General features: G+C 37.5%; 1 protein-coding gene across 3 annotated transcripts; it reads left to right on the forward strand.

Moving 5' to 3' along the window:
- Nucleotides 1–1073: 1073 nt before the first annotated feature.
- Nucleotides 1074–14825, forward strand: LOC120541437 (apoptosis-enhancing nuclease-like). Of its 3 annotated transcripts, none has more exons than XM_039773059.1 (4): nucleotides 1074–1112; nucleotides 5870–6574; nucleotides 8687–8887; nucleotides 13944–14825. In XM_039773059.1, exons 2-4 carry the CDS (start codon nucleotides 5900–5902, stop codon nucleotides 14145–14147), a joined length of 1080 nt encoding a protein of 359 aa, XP_039628993.1. In that variant the 5' UTR covers nucleotides 1074–1112; nucleotides 5870–5899; the 3' UTR covers nucleotides 14148–14825. The 3 variants fall into 3 exon arrangements, with proteins under 3 accessions (XP_039628993.1, XP_039628991.1, XP_039628992.1); XM_039773057.1 differs by lacking the exon at nucleotides 1074–1112 and adding an exon at nucleotides 1597–1673; XM_039773058.1 differs by lacking the exon at nucleotides 1074–1112 and adding an exon at nucleotides 1751–2010.
- The last annotated feature ends 4255 nt before the right edge of the window (nucleotides 14826–19080 follow it).

Consider the following 19080-nt stretch of genomic DNA (forward strand, 5'->3'; position numbering starts at 1 on the left):
GAGTTGGGGTCAGTACGGATTTTAGAGCCACTATGAATAGTTATTATGATGAATTGAACATACAGAGTATCAGGATTAAGTTAAAGTGAAGTTATGAGAAGGCCATGTTAAAGTAATGTGTTTTCAGCAGTGTTTTAAACTGCTCCACTGTATTTGCCTGGCGAATTCCTATTGGCAGGCTATTCCAGATTTTAGGTGCATAACAGCAGAAGGCCACCTCACCACTTCTTTTAAGTTTAGCTTTTGGAATTATAAGGAGACACTCATTTGAAGATCTGAGGTTACGATTTGGAATATAACGTGTCAGGCATTCCGATATATAAGATGGAGCGAGATTATTTAATTAATAACCTATAAAACTTTAAACGGCCTTGCACCATCAGCTCTAAAGTGCACAGACTTTGGGAACAACCTCCCTAAATGAATGAGATCAGCCAACTTGATTAATTTTTTTTAAAAAACACCTTAAAACACATTTGTTCAGGAAGGCCTTTAATACACCCTGACATTCTGTCCTTTCTTTCAGTTTAAACCTCTCTGTCCAGATGACCACAAAGATCTTGTGTTTGTACACTAAATTATGTTTTTTTGTTCCAAGGTTTTCTTGAGTATTCGTAATTTTTATATTTTATTCTGGTTCATTGTCACTTATTCTATTTCAATGCCTTGTATATTTGGTATTTATATTTATTTAGTATTTATGCAGATATTATTTATATCCAGTGTTGTATATTCTCTGTTGTTTTTTGTGAATTTCTGTGAAGCGCATGGGAAAGGTGCTACAGCATATAAACAAAATGTATTATTGTATTTTTTTTGTATAGAAACCACTAATGACTATGGCCTTCAGTTAAACTTTATTCATAAGGAATTACATAATATTAACAGGAGTTTTTTTTTTACCTGAAACCGGGGTAGGGAGGAAAAAATAACATCCTATTATAAATTATACTGAAATTCAAACTTCATAGTTGTGAATGACCACATCCCCACCAAAACGCACATGTGGACTGGAGTGGTGGGCATTCCTAGCCACCTCCAATCTCCCAACTCAAGCTCCACCCCAAAAAATTGGGAAGACAGACTCCCTAAAGTCGAACCGTTTCTGATTAGTAAGTATTTTTCTAGAAACGATTACATACATTTGCGACCCTGACTTGGATTAAAAGAATTTTGAGAATATTGTTATTTGCTAAACCTTTTAATTAAAGCTAAATGTCACTTTCTGACAGCGAAATCAATGGTTCTGCAGCATCTACATTCTGGTAAGCGAAAGTGGACGAAGCCAAAAAACATTTCTGCATCACGCAGACTATTAAGAAAGAATGCAGACGCCACTGAATTAGAGTCGGATTTTGACTGTATGCCTGAATCCTTGACACCTCCTTGACACCTGGAGAAAAACGTTTCTTTGTTCGTTAATTTTACATTGCGAGTGTTTTTTTTTTTTTGTTTGATAAGCTGTAGAAAACAAAGTTCATCCACTAGTTGTCTTGACTCTGAAGGATAGTTAGCTTGGCCAATAATAACAAAGGCCTTTTAACGCATAATATGTACGTCACTTCCGGAAGGAAGGCGGACTTTATACTTGTAGTAAGCCAATCAACTTCGGCTCTAAGCATGCCCGGGCAGATCACAGCTGATGGGCCACGTGTGAATAAAGAGAAACGGCAGTAAGTATGATATGGTTAATGTATAAAATGCTAGCTTTAAGTGGTTAATATTAAATTATTCCGGTGAAATTTATATCAGCTTTTATTTACATATTGTATTCTACTGAAAATTGGCCCGAACTGAATGCGGACACGCTGTCTTTTAGGTCTTTCGGTACTATCAATAGTAAGCCTTATAAGGATTTAAAAGTTCGACGGGTGACTATTACTATAGGCTGTAAAATATTTCCATGTAATATTGATGGCGAGAAAAAGAATCAGTACGTTTTGTAAAATTATTTTTCATGTTGAAGAGCGTGGACTATTGTGATGCGGCGAATGTATCCATGAATTTTAGGTAAGGGCAGTGGGATATATGCATATATATATATATATATATATATATATATATATATATATTAGTTTTTACAGGTGTCATCTTAACTGAATCTGATTGTAAGAGAGCTTTTTGGAAGCTTTATTAAGTGTGGTGCAGTTTATTAAGTGTCACGTTCAGTGTGAGCGGTTGTGGCACAGTGCTGTTTGATGAATAGTGCTTATTTTAATGTACGTGGTGGCGGCTCTGCAGATTTTTTTAAGGTTAAGGGATAGAAGCCAAATGATGTCTTTTTCTGTGTGCAAGGATTTTGATGAGAAGGCCAGTTGCCGTAACCGATTTCGCTGAAATTTGACTTTACACTGAACTTGTATATTCCATAGCTCGTGTAGGCTACAGCTGTAGACTCCTAACTGGTGACACCATTGACATAGAATTACTAGACGCCGCATGACCAGCAGCATCGTGCGTCAGCGTCGCCGCCATATTGCGAGTGGCACTTCTGTGGAGTGAAGTAATGGACACTGTGGCTGCAGGTTTTTGTTCCAACCAGATTCCTAATCAGTGACAACACTTGATGATAACACTGATCTTATTTAATTAGCTGCTTTTTATTTCTCTTACTCTACCTTCAGAAAAGCACAGCAGCATGATTTTTACATTTGTAAGGCATTTAGAAATATTTCTGCTTTTGCTGTAGAATTAAATGCTTAACTTTTGTTGATTTTATTATATTTTGCCCTTTGCAGTTTTCCCCCCTTCGTTGTATCTTATTAATGACAATTAAAAATGAGCAGAGCAAACACGCTGGCAAACACTGAATAATCAAAGGCTGCAACTACTTTAGCATCAGACCTGCTAATTAATAATTAATGGATTAATTAAACAATTAGAACACCTGGAAAAGTAGAATGAAAAATCAAGATGAAAATATTGTTAAAAAGAAAAAATACATTATTCCAGTATAACTGCTTGGTACATTTGGGTCTTGTTCAAAAAGCGGACGCCACTTAGACTGGTACCTCTACTACAAACCCTGAACTTTAGGTTCGTGGGGGTAAGGTACACTAGGGTCCCTAATCTTAAAGTTTAGATGAGGTGCCTAATCTTAAAGTTAACCCTGGTGTATACTTTTGGTTTTTGGCATCCGCTTTCTGAACAAGAGCCATACATTTTACCTAATTTCTATATTGTTCCCAAAACACAGAACTTGGGAAATAACGCATCACTTAATTAGCCCAGGAGTCCAATTAAAAACAGAAGCTGGTTGGAACAATAACCTGCAGCCACAGTGTGCCCCCAGGACCGAGGTTGGGAAACACTGCTGTAATGCACCAACATCACGAAGCACCCTCAACGTCAGTCATATAACACCCATCACATTGGAATATGATTGACATTAGGGTCCCGTTACACTATGGTTAGCATTAGGGTTGTAGGAGGGTTATCTTTATCAAAGGGCATTTTGTGACTGACGTTGTGGGCATTACCTGACCTACATCATAGGTATTGCAAGCTGCAGCTAGACCCTTCTGCGATCTTCTGTCCCCGTCGGACCTACGAACTGCACCATCCCGGTGAATATTCGTGAATGTTTGTGAGGCCCGTCTATCTACACCTGTGAAACGCGAGTATTTGGACTTTTTTCTCCACAGGTTACAAAAGAAATAAGTCGTGATTTATATACCCTTTACATCTTAGAAGTAGGGTTGGGCGATATGCAGAGTTCTCGGGTCGACCATTAGTCCCTTAAACATAGCCGGTGTTAAGGTTAAGCTGAATGTAAATTTTAACGGGCAAAGCCAGTGATTGCTTTTCTGCAGTTCCTGTAGTTTTCATTTTGGTCACTAGGTGTCCCTATTGCTAATTGCCATGTATAGTGGCAAAGTGTTAAAACATTGGTTCCCAACCTTTATTTGGCCATGCCCCACCAAGGCCTCTCTAAAATCATCATGTCCCCCACTGTAACATATACCTTATTCTTATTATTACCTATTCAAAAAGTGAACTGCTACTTACGTAGAGGAAGCCCATAATGTCATTAATTTGGTCTAAACAAGCTTCCAAAGAAAATGGAAACAAAAGAGGGAAAGGACAGTTGAAGTACTGACAAAGAAATCAATAAGAAATTGTTAAAAAGAAAAGAAATAATATGAAAATACAGCAAATAGCTTTGAAAACATATGAGACGTGATATTCATAAATATAACTTTAATGATAGCTTTTTCTGTAATATTTTGATCGTTTTATATTTTTGTTATATTGCAAAATTTTATAATCATTGTTACAATTGATATTATTTTAATGGTATAACAATTTCTAAGTAGAAAAACCCAAGCCGGTTGTAAAATCATAAATGAAAGCGTTCTTCACCATCCCTTCTGTTTATATAAATATTTCTGTTAAAAAAAAAACAAAAAAAACTTATCTTTTTTAACAGTGAATTTCTATTTTTTCAGTTTATAAATTTATGTACTTAAATTCTTGAACTGCACCCCACGTTGGGAATCACTATGCTAAAATATCCTTTTTTTTTTTTTCTTCCAAAAAAACAACCCATACCAACATGCAAATGGCCTCGTCTGTCTAGCGCCCCTTTACTTTTAAAACAAAGGTACAGTGCCTGGCAAGTCAAAAAAAAATACCCAAAGTTATTTGTTGAGTAAGCAGGGATGGTTTTTATTGTGAGAAATGCCAAAACACAGGCGGTACAATCATTTCTGATAGTTGTGTTTATGTGAGTACTTTTGTGTATTAATATATGCGTAAGTACATGCCTGTATAGATATTGTGGACTAAGCCCCGGACACAGACAGGAAGACATGGCAAATTCACCACCACACGTTTATTTACACAATATTTACAAAAGTCAAGTGCACACAAATCCCCGAGACTTCCCCAAAAGTCCAGGCCTCTCACACTACTGTGTCTCTTCTCCTGCTTTGTCCACTCCTCCACCGACTCCAGACTTGAATGAAGGGAGACGGCCCCTTTTATCAACACCCGGATGTGCTCCAGGTGTCTGCCGGCAACCTCCCACCGACACGCCCCAGTGTGGCGGAAGTGTCAGCTGTATCCCTGGAAATACTCCGGGTGTCCCTGCTCCTCTTCCCCCAGCACTTCCGGGTAAGGTGGAAGTGCTGAGGTCCAGGCTTTCCAAGGCATTGGGGCACCCACTGGCGATAACCACGGGCCCCTACAGGGTTGAGCTTCCATGCTCCCTACCTGTGGTACCCAAAGCAACCAGGGCGATCGCCTCCACATGGTCTGGGGAAGGTGCAAGCCCTCCTCCGGTCCTCCTGGGCGTCCCAGCCAGGTCGCCTCCCCAGCCGTCTCTGACAATATCTGAATATATGTATATGCTATGTACATACATCAATATGTAATTATGTTGGTACTTCTATTATTTTAAACACCATGATTTTATTTTAGAATATAAATAAAAGCTTTATTTTTCTAAAGCTGGTTGTGTGGATGGATCTAAAGTGGCAATTGAGCCGATTACCTATAGAAACCCAGTTTTTGGGTAATTAAAATAATAGTCTTAATTACACAGATCAACCTTGGAACAGATTGTCAGCAGGTACTTGTCAGCATTTGTGATTGAATTGGTTTATGAAAAAAGACTACAAAAAATAAATGACTTTGCCCTATACTACTAAACACATTCACATTCTAAAGTCTTTAGTAATTCATTTGGAGTTTAGAACTTTACATTTTTTTTTCTTTTGTCAGGAACGGTTTTAAAGCACAGTCTGTATGATGTAGTAAGATTTATTTTATGTAATTTGCTTAAGAAGGATTTATTGTTCATTTTAAAAGACTATGAACAAATATTATAAATAACAATTCTCATTTTCACTGCCTTTTCTTTTTAAAGCTCTGTGTTACTACAATTTGTATGTAAGAGATGCCGACTGCAATCACGATGAAACCACTGCCAGCTTTAGTCACACTTGTCCACCAACGGGACACCTTGGTCTCATCTCACAAAGACCGAAGTGCAGCCAATAGTATGCCATGCTTCCAGTCTTCTGTTGGTTTAACAGAATGTCCCAAAGGAGTTATGAAGCAGAAGAAGAGATTTCAGAAGAGACAGCGCATTATGGAGCGCAAAGCATTTTTAGAAAAAGTTGGTATTTTAAAAGGCAGAGGCAATACTGACAAGATCAGCCAGGTGAACGGTGTAAAGAAAAATTCAACAGAGTGTCTACCTGGCAATGTTGTTAAAGCGGTGCCAGAAGAAATGGCACAAAATGGGAAAATTGTGACATCATCATCTAGACTCTGGGAGAGTAACACTGGATTTTCTGCTGGAGTTCTACCTTCTAGTTACCCCAGTACACCTTGCCCTTTTCTGATGCCCAGTAAGTTGGTCGCAGTTGACTGTGAAATGGTTGGTACAGGGCCAAGAGGGTGCTGCAGTGAGCTGGCTCGATGTAGCATTGTTAGTTATAATGGAACTGTCTTATATGACAAATATATCAAGCCCAAACAGCCAGTTGTGGATTATCGTACCCCCTGGAGTGGCATATGGAGTCATCACTTAAAAAACGCCATTCCTTTCAATGAAGCAAAAAATGAGGTAGGATGAAACTTTTTTGATTATGCAGACCTAATAGTTAACTAATTTGGGGCAAGAGATATACAGTTGGGTTTAAGTGTTTTTTCACATGCCTATTACCCATTTAAGGATGTTTCTTGGAAAGTTTTCCAATGTTAGGTTATATAGCACAATGTGTGGAGCAGAAGTCCAAGGAGGTTATGCTCAAGCTTTATAATGTGCTGGTGAGCTTATCTGGAGTATTTTAAGTAGTTTTGTTTTCCAGGCCAAAAAAAGGACATAGCAACACTAGAAAAGATCAAGAGAAGAGCAACTAGACTCATTCCAGGGCTAAATGGGATGAATTATGAAGAAAGATAAAAAAAAAGCTGAGCTTTTTCAGTTTAAGCAAAAGAAGATTAAGAGGTGACACGATTGAAGATTTTAAAACTATGAAGGGAATTAGTACAGTTGATTGAGTTTGTCATTTTAAAATGAGTTCAAGAAAACTGGAACACAGTTGGAAACTTAAGGATAAAGTTCGCACAAACATTATGAAGTTTTTCTTTATACAGAGAACCATAGACATTTGGAATGAGCTACCAAGTAGCATTGTAGACAGTAAGACTGTAGGGACTTTCAAAACTAGACTTGATGTTATTTTAGAAGAATTAAGTGGATTGGACTGGCGAGCTTTGCTCATCTGAATGGCCTGTTGTCTAGATTGTTCTAATATTCTAACTTCGTGCAGGGGATGATCCACTGGCGTGACGGAAACAAATGAGAAAAAATACCTCATCTTACTCAAATTGCAAGGAAGTATTAGTTCATTGCTGCTTTGTAGCATGTTTTTAGTATGTCTGGGCTTATTTGTAGCCCAAAAAGGGCAAGCCTCACAGATGAGCATATTGACATTGTAGTTTTTCTTGCAAAAAAAAACCAAAAAACAAAAACAAAACACTGGAAGAATTAACAAGATTGTAATTTGCAGTGTTTGCGTTTGTAATGCACAGCATTAAAGTGTGCTGCTATTGATTTGTTTTTTAAAAGTTGTATTTCATTAGGATTGCACTACTATTAATTTAGTTATTGTTTGAAGTTAATGACTGTTCAATAGGCTCGTGTACATTACAGTTCATTTTATTTAAATGTCTATTTAATGTGGGTTCGTGTATATTCTATCTCAGCAAGATTTACAAAAGGTTGTCAGTTTTTTTTTTATTTGCAATAAAAACATTTTTGCAATCCTGTGTTAAGTATCGAAAATGGTATTGAATTTCAATACTTGGTATCATATTGAAATTTGAAATTTTTGCTATTGTGACATCACTATTCTGTGCAATCAAGTTCTTTGGTCTTTTGTCTCAAAGGCTGATCATAACCACAGAAGTGTAATAAGTATAGCAGTTTCTGTATTAAAACGATACTAGGACAACATTAACATTTACTTATTTGGCTGATGCCTTTATCTAAGGTGGCTTACAGCATTTATAATACAATTGCTTACATTTCTTTGTGGTTTTCCAATCGGAGCAGAGGCTAATCAATTGACTTGCTCATGTTTGCACAGTGTCAGTAGTGGGATTTGAACCCACAGCTTCAGCGCAAGTCCAAAGCCTTAATCACTAAGTCTCACTTCCTGTTTCTGTGCTAACATTTAGAATCTGGATATTGTGTCATAGGAGTTAACAATGTCAGTGCCCCAGAGTTTTGGATTCAGGTCTAGGTATGGACACAACCTGTACAGTGATGGCACATTCTACTGTGTTTACATTGGTTTTCCATCTTGATACTAAACTCGTCCATGACTGGAAAATTAGCCAGTCTAAATTGATCCAGTATGAGTTTGAAAGAGCATCCTATGATGGACCAGTGTCCTGCTCTGGGTTTATTCCAGTTTTTTGCACAGTGCTGCCAGTGTAAGCTGTTGTTTCAGCAGTCCTAAACTGGGGAAGTAGATGGATGAATATTAAGATTAATGTAACTAAATTTAACAATGTTTTGAAAGTTACTTTTTGAATTGAAAGAAGTGTTGTGTCGGTCACCTCAGATGTATTAGCTATGTAAGTCATGGATCTACGAATACTGCAGAGCATTTAACTCTTAACCATCATAAATAAATAAATTGAACGCAAATTTCTGTTTTATTTTCAGATCCTGCAAATATTAAACGGAAAAGTAGTGGTTGGACATGCTCTGCATAATGATTTTAGGGTATTAGGTTATTTTCATCCAAAGCATCTAATAAGGGACACCAGCAAGCAGAAGTTTCTTCTACTGAAAGCCGGGTTCCCAGGAAAGCAATCTGTATCACTTCGGAAACTAGCAAAGGAATTGCTACATCAAAATATCCAGGTAAGATCAAATGGCATACATTGTCCAGCAGATGGCAACCTTGCCTTAGAAATTATAGTGAGATGAAAAGCACTTTAAGAAGAATATTCACGTGATTTTAATTGGAGTAGTTAAGTAAAACATTGTAAACTCAATCCAGTTTGGTAACAAGCTAAAAAAGGATAAATGTACCTGTATGTATTTGTTGCATCAGTTTCATAGCTGTTCTTATGACTTTTTAATATGATTGTATTGCATTATTTATAGTTGTATCTAGAAAGTTGGACACCCTTGTTCACAATTATGTTTTGTTGATTTTCTAAGTGGAAGAGCTTAATACAGCCTCTTCAACACGGCTCATTTCTACAAATTTAAAATCACCAATTTCTATTAAAAAATTAGTAAAATTAAACAAATAGTATGTTGCAAAGCCAAAGTTTTGGCACATCAGTCAGTACTTGGTAGTACTGTGTTTTACAAAAATCAAAGCCTTCAACCGTTTCTTCTATTTAGCTAACAGTCTTTATATCTTTGTTGTTTTTAATATTTTGCTTGCAAAATGCTTCTTGTTAAACTATTCTTAGCTTTTCCTGCTTGCACTGCATGTTTGATCTACCAACAGTTTTTCAATGATAATAACGTATGGGGACTGTGAAGACAATTTCAGAATTGTTTTGAAGTAGTTCATCACTAACATGTTTTATGGTCATTGTTTTGTAATATCCTGCCTATTTTCATCTGGGAAATAAGAATTAATTGTACGACTTCCTGTGTCACTGACTACCACACCACCCTAAAGCATATACCTCCATGCTTAAAAAAGGCAAACTTTTCTTCAAATATTTTTCTTTTTCTCAACTTACTTTTGGTGATTGCATCCAGAAAGTTCACAATTTTCTTTATCAGATCCAGAAATGTAGTTTAAGAAAGCCTCTTAAACTAGTAGTAGTTTCTCTAAGTGTTGTGTTGCATACTTTAAGTATTAAGGCGTGTGATTAGATCCACAGGTAAACCCTCGCTGCACCTCTTCCACCCAGGTCATGTTTGGAACTAATACCATGCAGTGGACCAGATAGCCAATATTGTGGTGCATCCAAATGTGGGTTTTGCTTTGCAAACATGTCCAGGCTACAGACTGTTCAATCAGATATTTTCTTGGTCCTCAGATTTCATCTTGCCTTCAGCAGTTTCTGTTTATTGTCATTTTTAATGGCATCTCCAACAGTAGAAATTGTAGACAGGAAAAAAAAATGAGATCTCATTTTAAAGCCTTTAGCCTTCATTTATCTTTATTTTCAGATACTCTGTCAGCTACTTAGAGGAGTCCATGACTGTTGAGTGTTAAGATTTGGAATTGTCTTCCTCTTACTTGAAGTAAGACATAATATGTCAATTAAGTTCTGAGACCTAACAAATAATAGTGAATCATCTGAAAGATGAACAGACTTTCACATCATGTTTTATTTATTTTTTTCTTGCCCAATCTTTTAAATTCACCAAGATAGTAATCGTACATTAATATTATTATTATTTCCAGTAAGAAAAAGGACACATTTCCATTTCAAAGCAGAGTTCTCCAGAAAGGCCGCCCACCTTTTGAGTTGGGCAAGCCAGCGGGTAATGTGGGTATCCTGCTATTAAGTGAGCTTACAAGCCGAATAATAGTTTGTTGGGGTGAGGTGCCACCTGGGGTGGAATAAAGTGCAGCTGTGAAAACTAGGTCAATTTCCCAGAGCAAAAATGTTTAGTGGATTTCTGTATCAGGCAAACACACAGACACATGTTCAGCTTTATAGATTACATTATATGGGGGAATAGGAGTGCATACTGGTAGAATCACTATTTATTGTAGGTATTTTTAGTGTTAATATAGCATATGTCGTTTAGGGGAACTCATTGCCATAAATGTGGCATTAATATAGTTGTAAGTACTGAAACAAAAATAAACTTTGAAAATGTACAAATATTCATATTCAGATATACACATTCAGTTCAGCCATATTCTTGCCTTTTCACTCTTAATATGCTTTATGTTGGGCCCTATGAAATCAGGATTTTTTTTTTTTACTCCCCACAAATTTAATTTTTTTTTTATTTTTGGTTTTCACCGTTTTTTTGTCTTTCTGTAAAAAAGCAGCAACAACTACAATAAAACAAACATCGTGAAATGGCACTTTACATTCCTTTTAATGAAAAGGCACACTACCACAACTGTGCCTTATTGTACCTAAACATAATGGCTAAGAAGTTCATGGGATAAACTAATGAATAAGTAAAAGCTGAAGGCATAACTAAAAATAAAAATGTAATTTGTACATTTAAAAATCTGAATTCAGCAAACTAATGGTAATTCTACTCTAATGCACTTAATCAGTACAAGTTGTTTTAACTTGGCGCTGTGCTAATTTGATTTATTTACATATCTGACACACATCTCCATTGTAGTACATGATTGTGAGGTGCTTGGTGTTTAGCTCACTGAGTGACTTTCTCTTGTTTGTGAGGAAATACTTCTATTTACTAAAGATTCTCTCATAGTCAGCTGAGCTGACTGGGAAATACAGTATATGTAGGTCAATGCTATCTCTGTCACCCTTGGAGAAAAATGCTGTCTTGCACCCTTCCTGTAATTGGCCTGCTCCACTGAAGAAGAGAGACCCTCATTTGAAGCACAGTGTAAATACTGTCCAGTATTAGCTGTGCTGATGGATTCATCAGAAGTTTCAGTTTTGTGTATCCTTCAATATGTTTTTCCATAACAGGAGCCTGCCTGGGATCAAAGTGTCTGATCAGCTTATATACATCCTTCTTGGGATGGACATCCCAGTTTTTTGAAATCTTAGCGAAGACCAGGTGGAATGCATCATATCACTGCTCTCCTCTCTTACATGCCCATCTGATTCAACAGCTCATCAGTTTTGGCACCAAAGCCATAGGTTTTTACATTTCCATTCATTAGTTAGGAGCCCAGATCCTCCATTATGTTGTATGCTGAGACTACCGTAGGACAGTGAGTGCCCTCCAGAATTGTAAGACCTGTGATTAGTTTGAGACATCCCTCTGAGATGAAGGTTAACTTCACTTTTAAGGTCTCCAGTTGTTCCTCAGTTTTATTCAGCTCTAGGATATTTGCTACAGCCTGAGCTGATGTGTTCTCAGAGTGATTGAAGAGTCATTGTGACATCATGGCTGTTTGATAAATGTTTAAAGATTTTTGTATAAAATGTAAATTCCGAATGCATACAGCCTGCTATAGCAGGAACTAGGTGGCAACACTTGCAGTTAGCTCTTTAAAGGTATTGATGAAAGATTTGAAGTTGAATTAATGAGTGCTTGGCATATAGAGTTAGAGTGTATTCTATGTATAACTGAATTTTCAAGACTGACCAGTACAGGCAGTCCCCGGGTTACATACAAGATAGGGAATGTAGGTTTGTACTTAAGTTGAATTTTTATGTAAGTCGGAAAAGGTACGTACATTTAATAAATGCTATTGTTGGCCGACTGTAACCAAGTGCTCTGCCAGTGAATGATGGAGTGTCACCTCTCTCTGACCTCTTTATTATTTCTACTTTATTTTCAGTGGTGATGGTTTTTCTCTTCTTTACTGTATCACCAGCACTTGCATCAGATATGTATTTCAGAGACATTCTTGAAGGGTGAAGACAAAAGGTTAAGATGAGCTCTTCTGCACAGCACCGTACACGCTATCACAGCAGGAAGGCACCAGTCGTCAACACGTCTGATGTACTGACGAGATAACTTCCTGCTATGTGCATACAAGTACAACCAGGCTTGCTATTGAGAATGATTGGGAGCATCGACGGGCGGTTCATCACCAGCCCACCTCACAGTCGCCTCCACTACAGTATGCTGCCTGCAGCGTCTGACCACCGAGAACGAACACGGTGCACCCAAAGGCGGGTAGTGAATCGCCCCCATTCAATAGGCAGCCATCCGATGCACGCTGCAATGCTACCCCCTGCCGCCCCGTTCAGCCACAACCGGGTCACTGCTTGCAACATTACCAGCCGTCCACCAAGAACGAATGGGACAGGCGTGTGTGGTGGGCGGGCTGTGAAACCGCTTGCCGCTGGGAGCCGCCGAGGGACACTACACTGCACGGGCAGCGGAATTGCCGCCCTCCAGCCACCGCTTGCAGCGTCCGTAGGCCGAAGATGATGGAGCGGCAGTTACTGAGGCGCGTGCATCGCAGCTGCGGCCCCGTTCGTATGTCGTAGGTCGGATGTCCATAACCTGGGGACTACCTGTATTGCGTCCAGAATGAAGATGGGTGGGAGGTGTGGAAAATTGTGTGTTTCTTTTAACAAATTACTGTATCTAAATTAGAGGAAACATTTGCAGATTAATTGTTCATAAGATGCAAATATGCTGACATTTTGTAGTCTTAGGTTAAGTTAGTATATTGTACATACAGTAGGTTTGACATAGATTTCTTATTATTGCCAAGTGATACAGCTATTGTGTGTATTATGTTGTCAATAATGGTTATTATGGTATAAGGGATAAAATAGAAATAGCCTGGCTCTCTTTATCCACACCCCTTATAACCACACCAGAATGAACCTCCCAGGAATGGTGTGAAGAAAGTTAAAGCTGCAATTATCTTAGGAAGATATAGTCCAATACAATAGACTGATAATATAATCTTTTAAAGTCCAAATAATAGGCTGAGGGTATGATGTTAAAGAAGAAAAAAAAATTGTAAAAGTTAGATAACTTAAGTAAAGTTTAATAAAAAGATAATAGATTGTTACTTTGTGGTAACCAAAGTGTGCATATAATTAATAAAAGAAATCTGCGAAAAAATCTGCGAATGACTGAGACCGTGTCTTTGCAGGGGTCTACTGTGTGTGTGTGTGTGTGTGTGTGTGTGTGTGTGTGTGTGTGTGTGTGTTATTGGCCAAAATCAGATGAAACTGAGTCCATTAATGATGAAAACCCACTGATCTAGGTAGGTGAATAGGAAGAAGAAGCTTGTTGGACTGAATGGTCTACTCACAATTCTTCTAATGTTGTGTTTTTTTTGTTTTTTTTTTGTGTCTTTCTCTTTCAGTGTGGTAGTAATGGTCATTGCTCAGTACAGGATGCCAGAGCAGCCATGGAACTCTACAAACTTGTAGAAGCCCAGTGGGAGGCAGAAGTTCAATTGAAAGTGGCAATGGGTGCATATGAACTTTCGATTGACCATAATGAATCTTCCAGTCATTACATGGATGACAAGTACTGGCCAGAAGACTTAAATAAAGACAGCATTTAAAGTCCAGGGTCATTGCTGTTGGAAGGTTGTTGATTTGGAGAAACCTTCTGCCTATTGAGGCTTTTCAGTTTTAGGCAAAAGTTTGCCTAACTACACTATACCATTTTCTTTTGAAGCACCTGGAACCAAGCTAAACTTTTACATTGCAACATACATTCATGTGTTGAATTTTACTAGAATACCATGTGTCTCTTGGTTGAATTTTGCAATTTCATTAATGTAGTGTTTTAAAAAAAAAAAAAATGGATGCAAAGTTTTTGCTAATACTTTCCCAGTCTTCTCCGTAGGATAGTTTAATGAAAAAAGTGGCAAATAATGAAAGAAGCCAACGTATATTAGAATTTCATTATTTGTGAAGAAAAAAGCTTCATTCAAAAAGTTCAGATTGTCTTTATTCTGCACTGACAGGGTCTGTTCAGTGTTTCTGATTAACTGATTTCCTTGCTGCAAGTTCTTAAATTTAATTCAAGAGGATTGGGACCTGTGATGATTTTACTGGTGCTGAATGAACAAGCCAAATACTAGCCTGATGAGTGTGTAAGAATTAATTTATTTTTAATGTGATGGAAAATAGTTAATTTGAAACTTGAACATAGATAATGCTGCTGTGTAACTACATCACTAGCTTTTGAAATGTTTATTTATGGATGGTGTTTGTCAAATGAAAATTTCAGGCCTTGGTTATGTTCTATTACTGTTCATTTTTATGAATTTAAGCCAGATTACTTACAAAGTCTATTCAGAGTTATTTTTGTTCACTTTGACAATTTAAATTTTGGGGTTGACCTTGCTTTTCCAGTTTGTTTTTTATTAAAACTTCCTGTGGTGCAACAAAATAAACACAAGACTTTAGGAACTGTGTACCCCTAAGTGCAGATCTGCTTTACTCTAAACTAAACTCTAGTGTTGAGCCATATCTGTTAAATTAAATAAATGTTAAAATGTATTTATGAATAATTGTAATGGTATTTAAGAAAAAATAAAACCGAATATAGTGTCATTAGTTTTACTGGTGTATGTGTGTTTCACTTGAAAGTTTATTTTAATAGGATGCTTTATACTACTAGGACACTTTATATTTGAAGAGTCAGACTTAAAAAATAAAGTAAATAAATAAGTAAAAAGCTCCCCGGAGCTTCAAGGAGAGAGCACCAAATCACAAGCCACAATATTATCCATAGAACAGCTGACTAGTTTTTTTTTATTCCTTCTGCTTGCTTTTGAAGGTCTGTAAATAAATATACAATGTATAATCAGTGCCCTCTATAATGTCCGAGACAAAGACGCATCTTTACTTGATTTTCTCCTCTGCTCCACAGTTTAAAATTGCAGATCAAACAATTCATACGTAATTAAAGTGTACATTGCAGACTTTGCATACATTTTGGTTACATGTCGAGAATAAAACAATTTTTAATACATGTCAAACAGCCCCCAATGACCATCCCAACCCCCCATATCAAGGCACCATAATATTTCGGAAAACTGTTGTCACATGCATTTGTGAGTCCTCAGGAGTGTTTCATTGCTTCATTAGTGTAAGCATAAGATACCTCGGCTTGCTTTTCTGCTCTTTGGTGTCTGTAGTTGTCATTGTTCAACTTGAAGACCAGACCTGTTCCATTGAAATTCAAAGAAGCTATTATGAGGCTGAAAGAGAACAAAAACCGTTGGAGGTATTAGGATTACCTAAATCAACTGTCTGGAATTTCATTAAGAGGAATGAAGGTGCTGGTGAGCGCAGTAATTGCACAGGGGTTGGTAGGTCAAGGTCAAAGACCTTCACGTCTAATGACAGAAGAATCCTCACTATGGTGAAGGAAAGTCCCAGTCTTCAAGAGGCAGATATGTATGTGTCAGAGCCAACCATCTGCAGAAGACTTCATGAACCGAAATCCAGAGACCACACTGCAAGATTCAAGCCGCTTGTTAGCCTCAAAAAGAGGCCGGCCAAATCACAGTTTGCAAAAAAGTACCAAAACAAGCCTGCAGAATTCTGGAAAATGCCTTGTGGATAGACTAAACAAAGGTTAACATTTATTGGAGTGATGGCAGGAGCAAAGTGTAGAGTAACTGGTTAACAGTGTAAATAATACCAAACTAGGTGGAAGGGCAGATAGTGAAAAATCAGCTAAGCAGTTATAGGGGCTTGTGGATAGCATGCAGGCTTCTGAGAAGAATTTAGAAGTTATAATGGACACATCAGTATTTATATCCAGAGTGTATAGAAGTGATCAGGGATGCTTATGGGACGTTATTTATATATCATGAGGTGTGAAGGGAGGCTATGCTTAAGTTATATCTCACTAGAGAGGCCTAATCTGGAGTGCTATGTTCAGCTTTGGTCTCCATATTTCAAAAAATGACATAGACGTGCTAGGGAAAGTCCAGAGAGGAGATGCTAGGCTGATTCTGGGACTAAGAGATATGAGCTATTAGGGGAGATTGATGGAGTTAAATGTTTTCAGTGTACACGAAAGGAGTTTTAAAAGGGGCGTGACTGAGGTGTTTAAAATTATTTAAAGTATTAGTACAGTGGATTCTGCAACAAAAACACAAGGACATAAATGGAAACTTATTAAGGGAAGAATTGGCACAAATTTTAGAATGTTTTTCTTCACAAAGGGAACCATACACACATATAGTCATTTATCAAGTAGTGTGTTAGAGAGTAGGCCTGTAGGGACCTTCAAATCTTGACTTGACATTATTTTATAACATTTAGGTAAATAGGATGGGTGAGCGTGTTGGGATAAATGGCCTTTTCTTGTCACAATTTTTTGTAATTTTCTAAAGTTCTAACTTTGTGAATGTACTTGAGTGGCCCACCCAGTACTTAGACTTGACCCTAACTGAACATCTCTGGAAAGGCTCAGTTGTCTCGGCTGTAGGGTTTTGGTCCATCTAATCGGGGTGCTATTCCCCTGGGGGTTTATTTAACTGGGACATTCCGTGGCTGTTTTGGATTCATCTTTTAAGAAGATGCCAGTTGAGTTGCTAGCCCTTTCTGCCCTGGTTGGCCTCTTTCTGGGCTGTCCTCCGTCTCTTCAGCTTTCACCACAATCTTCATGATAGTCAGCCAGTCTACTCCTGAACATCACTGGTCTAGCCAGACAAAAAAATTATAACATGCATCAGGTGATGCACTTGGACACATCATCGGTGATAGTTCTTGGGTTCATCAGGTGTTTTGGGTCTTTCAACAGCAGACCCTCCTACCCATGTGACCACAAATCGATCCTCTTAATCCACAGCCATCTTGAGGCCCCATGGGGTAAGTAACATTAAAAAAAGTGCAATCTTTGGCTGGAATATTCCCTTTAAGCCTAAAATGAAGGCAACAATCAAGATTTTTGTTTTAATTATCAATTTGCCTTAAGTACACTAAAATTATTAAAATAGATGTTCCTAACTTTTGAATAATGGTACTGATAATCATAATAAAATTATAGACACTTAAAGTTAAATTTTAAACCCTGTGGAATTTTTTTATTGGGTAAGGGCAAAGTTTCCACCAAACATCCAATCTCATGATACACACCTGCTTAAAATTTTAAGGAAAAATAAAACATCAGTAGAGGGGATAACCATTAACTTTAAATCTCCCAACCTGATCTACCAGCCAGTGCCAGGGAGACATCTTTCTACTTCAGCAACAATCAAAGTTGTGAACTCATTGCTTCATCATAATGTATACTTGTTACCGATGCCACAAAGTCAGCTCTAAGCCTGTTTTTAGTAAATGTAACAATCTTCAGTGCTGCCTATCTACTAGGCCAGTCGCTGTGATGGACAGAAAGCAAGGTGTACAAAAGAGACACATAGACTTTAAACCAAAAGAAATATAATATATGTATATTGTGGTTAAAGACAACTACTGTATTGTGTATATTAGAGACTCTGAGCTGAATGTAGATACCCATCTTCAGAATTTGCTGCTGTTGCTAAATATTAAAATGTTACAAATCGATGTATAAGGGAGCTGTTGATTTACTTAAACAAAAAAGGAAAAGGTTAATATTTCAGTCATGCCCTCAGTTTTACATCACCCTCCCAGCGCCCTAACCTAAATGAGAAGGTGATGATTTTACTTCAAAGGAATTTTGCTCACATCTCAGACTCTCAGTTTTTGTGGCTATTTACACAGGCCCATTCATAGAAAATGTGTTTCTGGTTTTCTTTTCGGGTGGGCTTGGCGCCGAGCTGGGGAATGGACAAGACTGTACTTGTTCTCTTCTGTGAAAGCTTTCCCTGTTTAGCAGCCTCAGATGGAAACTCACAGTTTTGATTTTTCCACAGTACTCTTTTTCTATTGCTTTCCTGCTTTTTAAAAGCCTCATTATGTGGCAGGAGCCAGTTAAATGTAGGCCACAAGGTAGCACTGTTTGATCGAGTTTAACATTTTTTACTTCTTTGTTTTGCTGGAAAAAAAGCAGAATAGTAGGGATGTTAGTGCAGATTGAGCTATGGCTGACTTCATAGCATTACCTGGCCTGAAATCAATGCAGATTACTACAAGATAGGCTTTATGTAAACCCAGGGTATCTAAAAAAGAACCCAAGGGTCTTTGGTTTTTAGATTTTCAGTGAACTCAAGGTGAGACACAGTATAGACAGAAGTCTGTGTGACTAAAAAAAAGGCAGCATTTAATGACAATCAGGCTTTTAAAAACACTTCTGCTTCTAATGAAACTGGCTTTTGTAAACGTTTCAGTTCACAGCATGCCTTCATTGAAATATGTCGCCATGTATAAGAAGCAGTTAGCAATCTGGTGGATGCACATTGCATAAAGTTTAGAAAATAGCATTTGTCAGCAATTTGGATTTATCATGTGAACTCTCAACTTCCTTTGCACCTCTTTACAGACTCATACTTGTGCATTATCTTATAAAAAAACATTTATTTTCTCAGCTAAGAGGTTTAAGACCTTGTT

Source organism: Polypterus senegalus, chromosome 12, assembly GCF_016835505.1.
Source record: "Polypterus senegalus isolate Bchr_013 chromosome 12, ASM1683550v1, whole genome shotgun sequence".
NCBI classification, from domain to species: Eukaryota; Metazoa; Chordata; class Cladistia; order Polypteriformes; family Polypteridae; genus Polypterus; species Polypterus senegalus.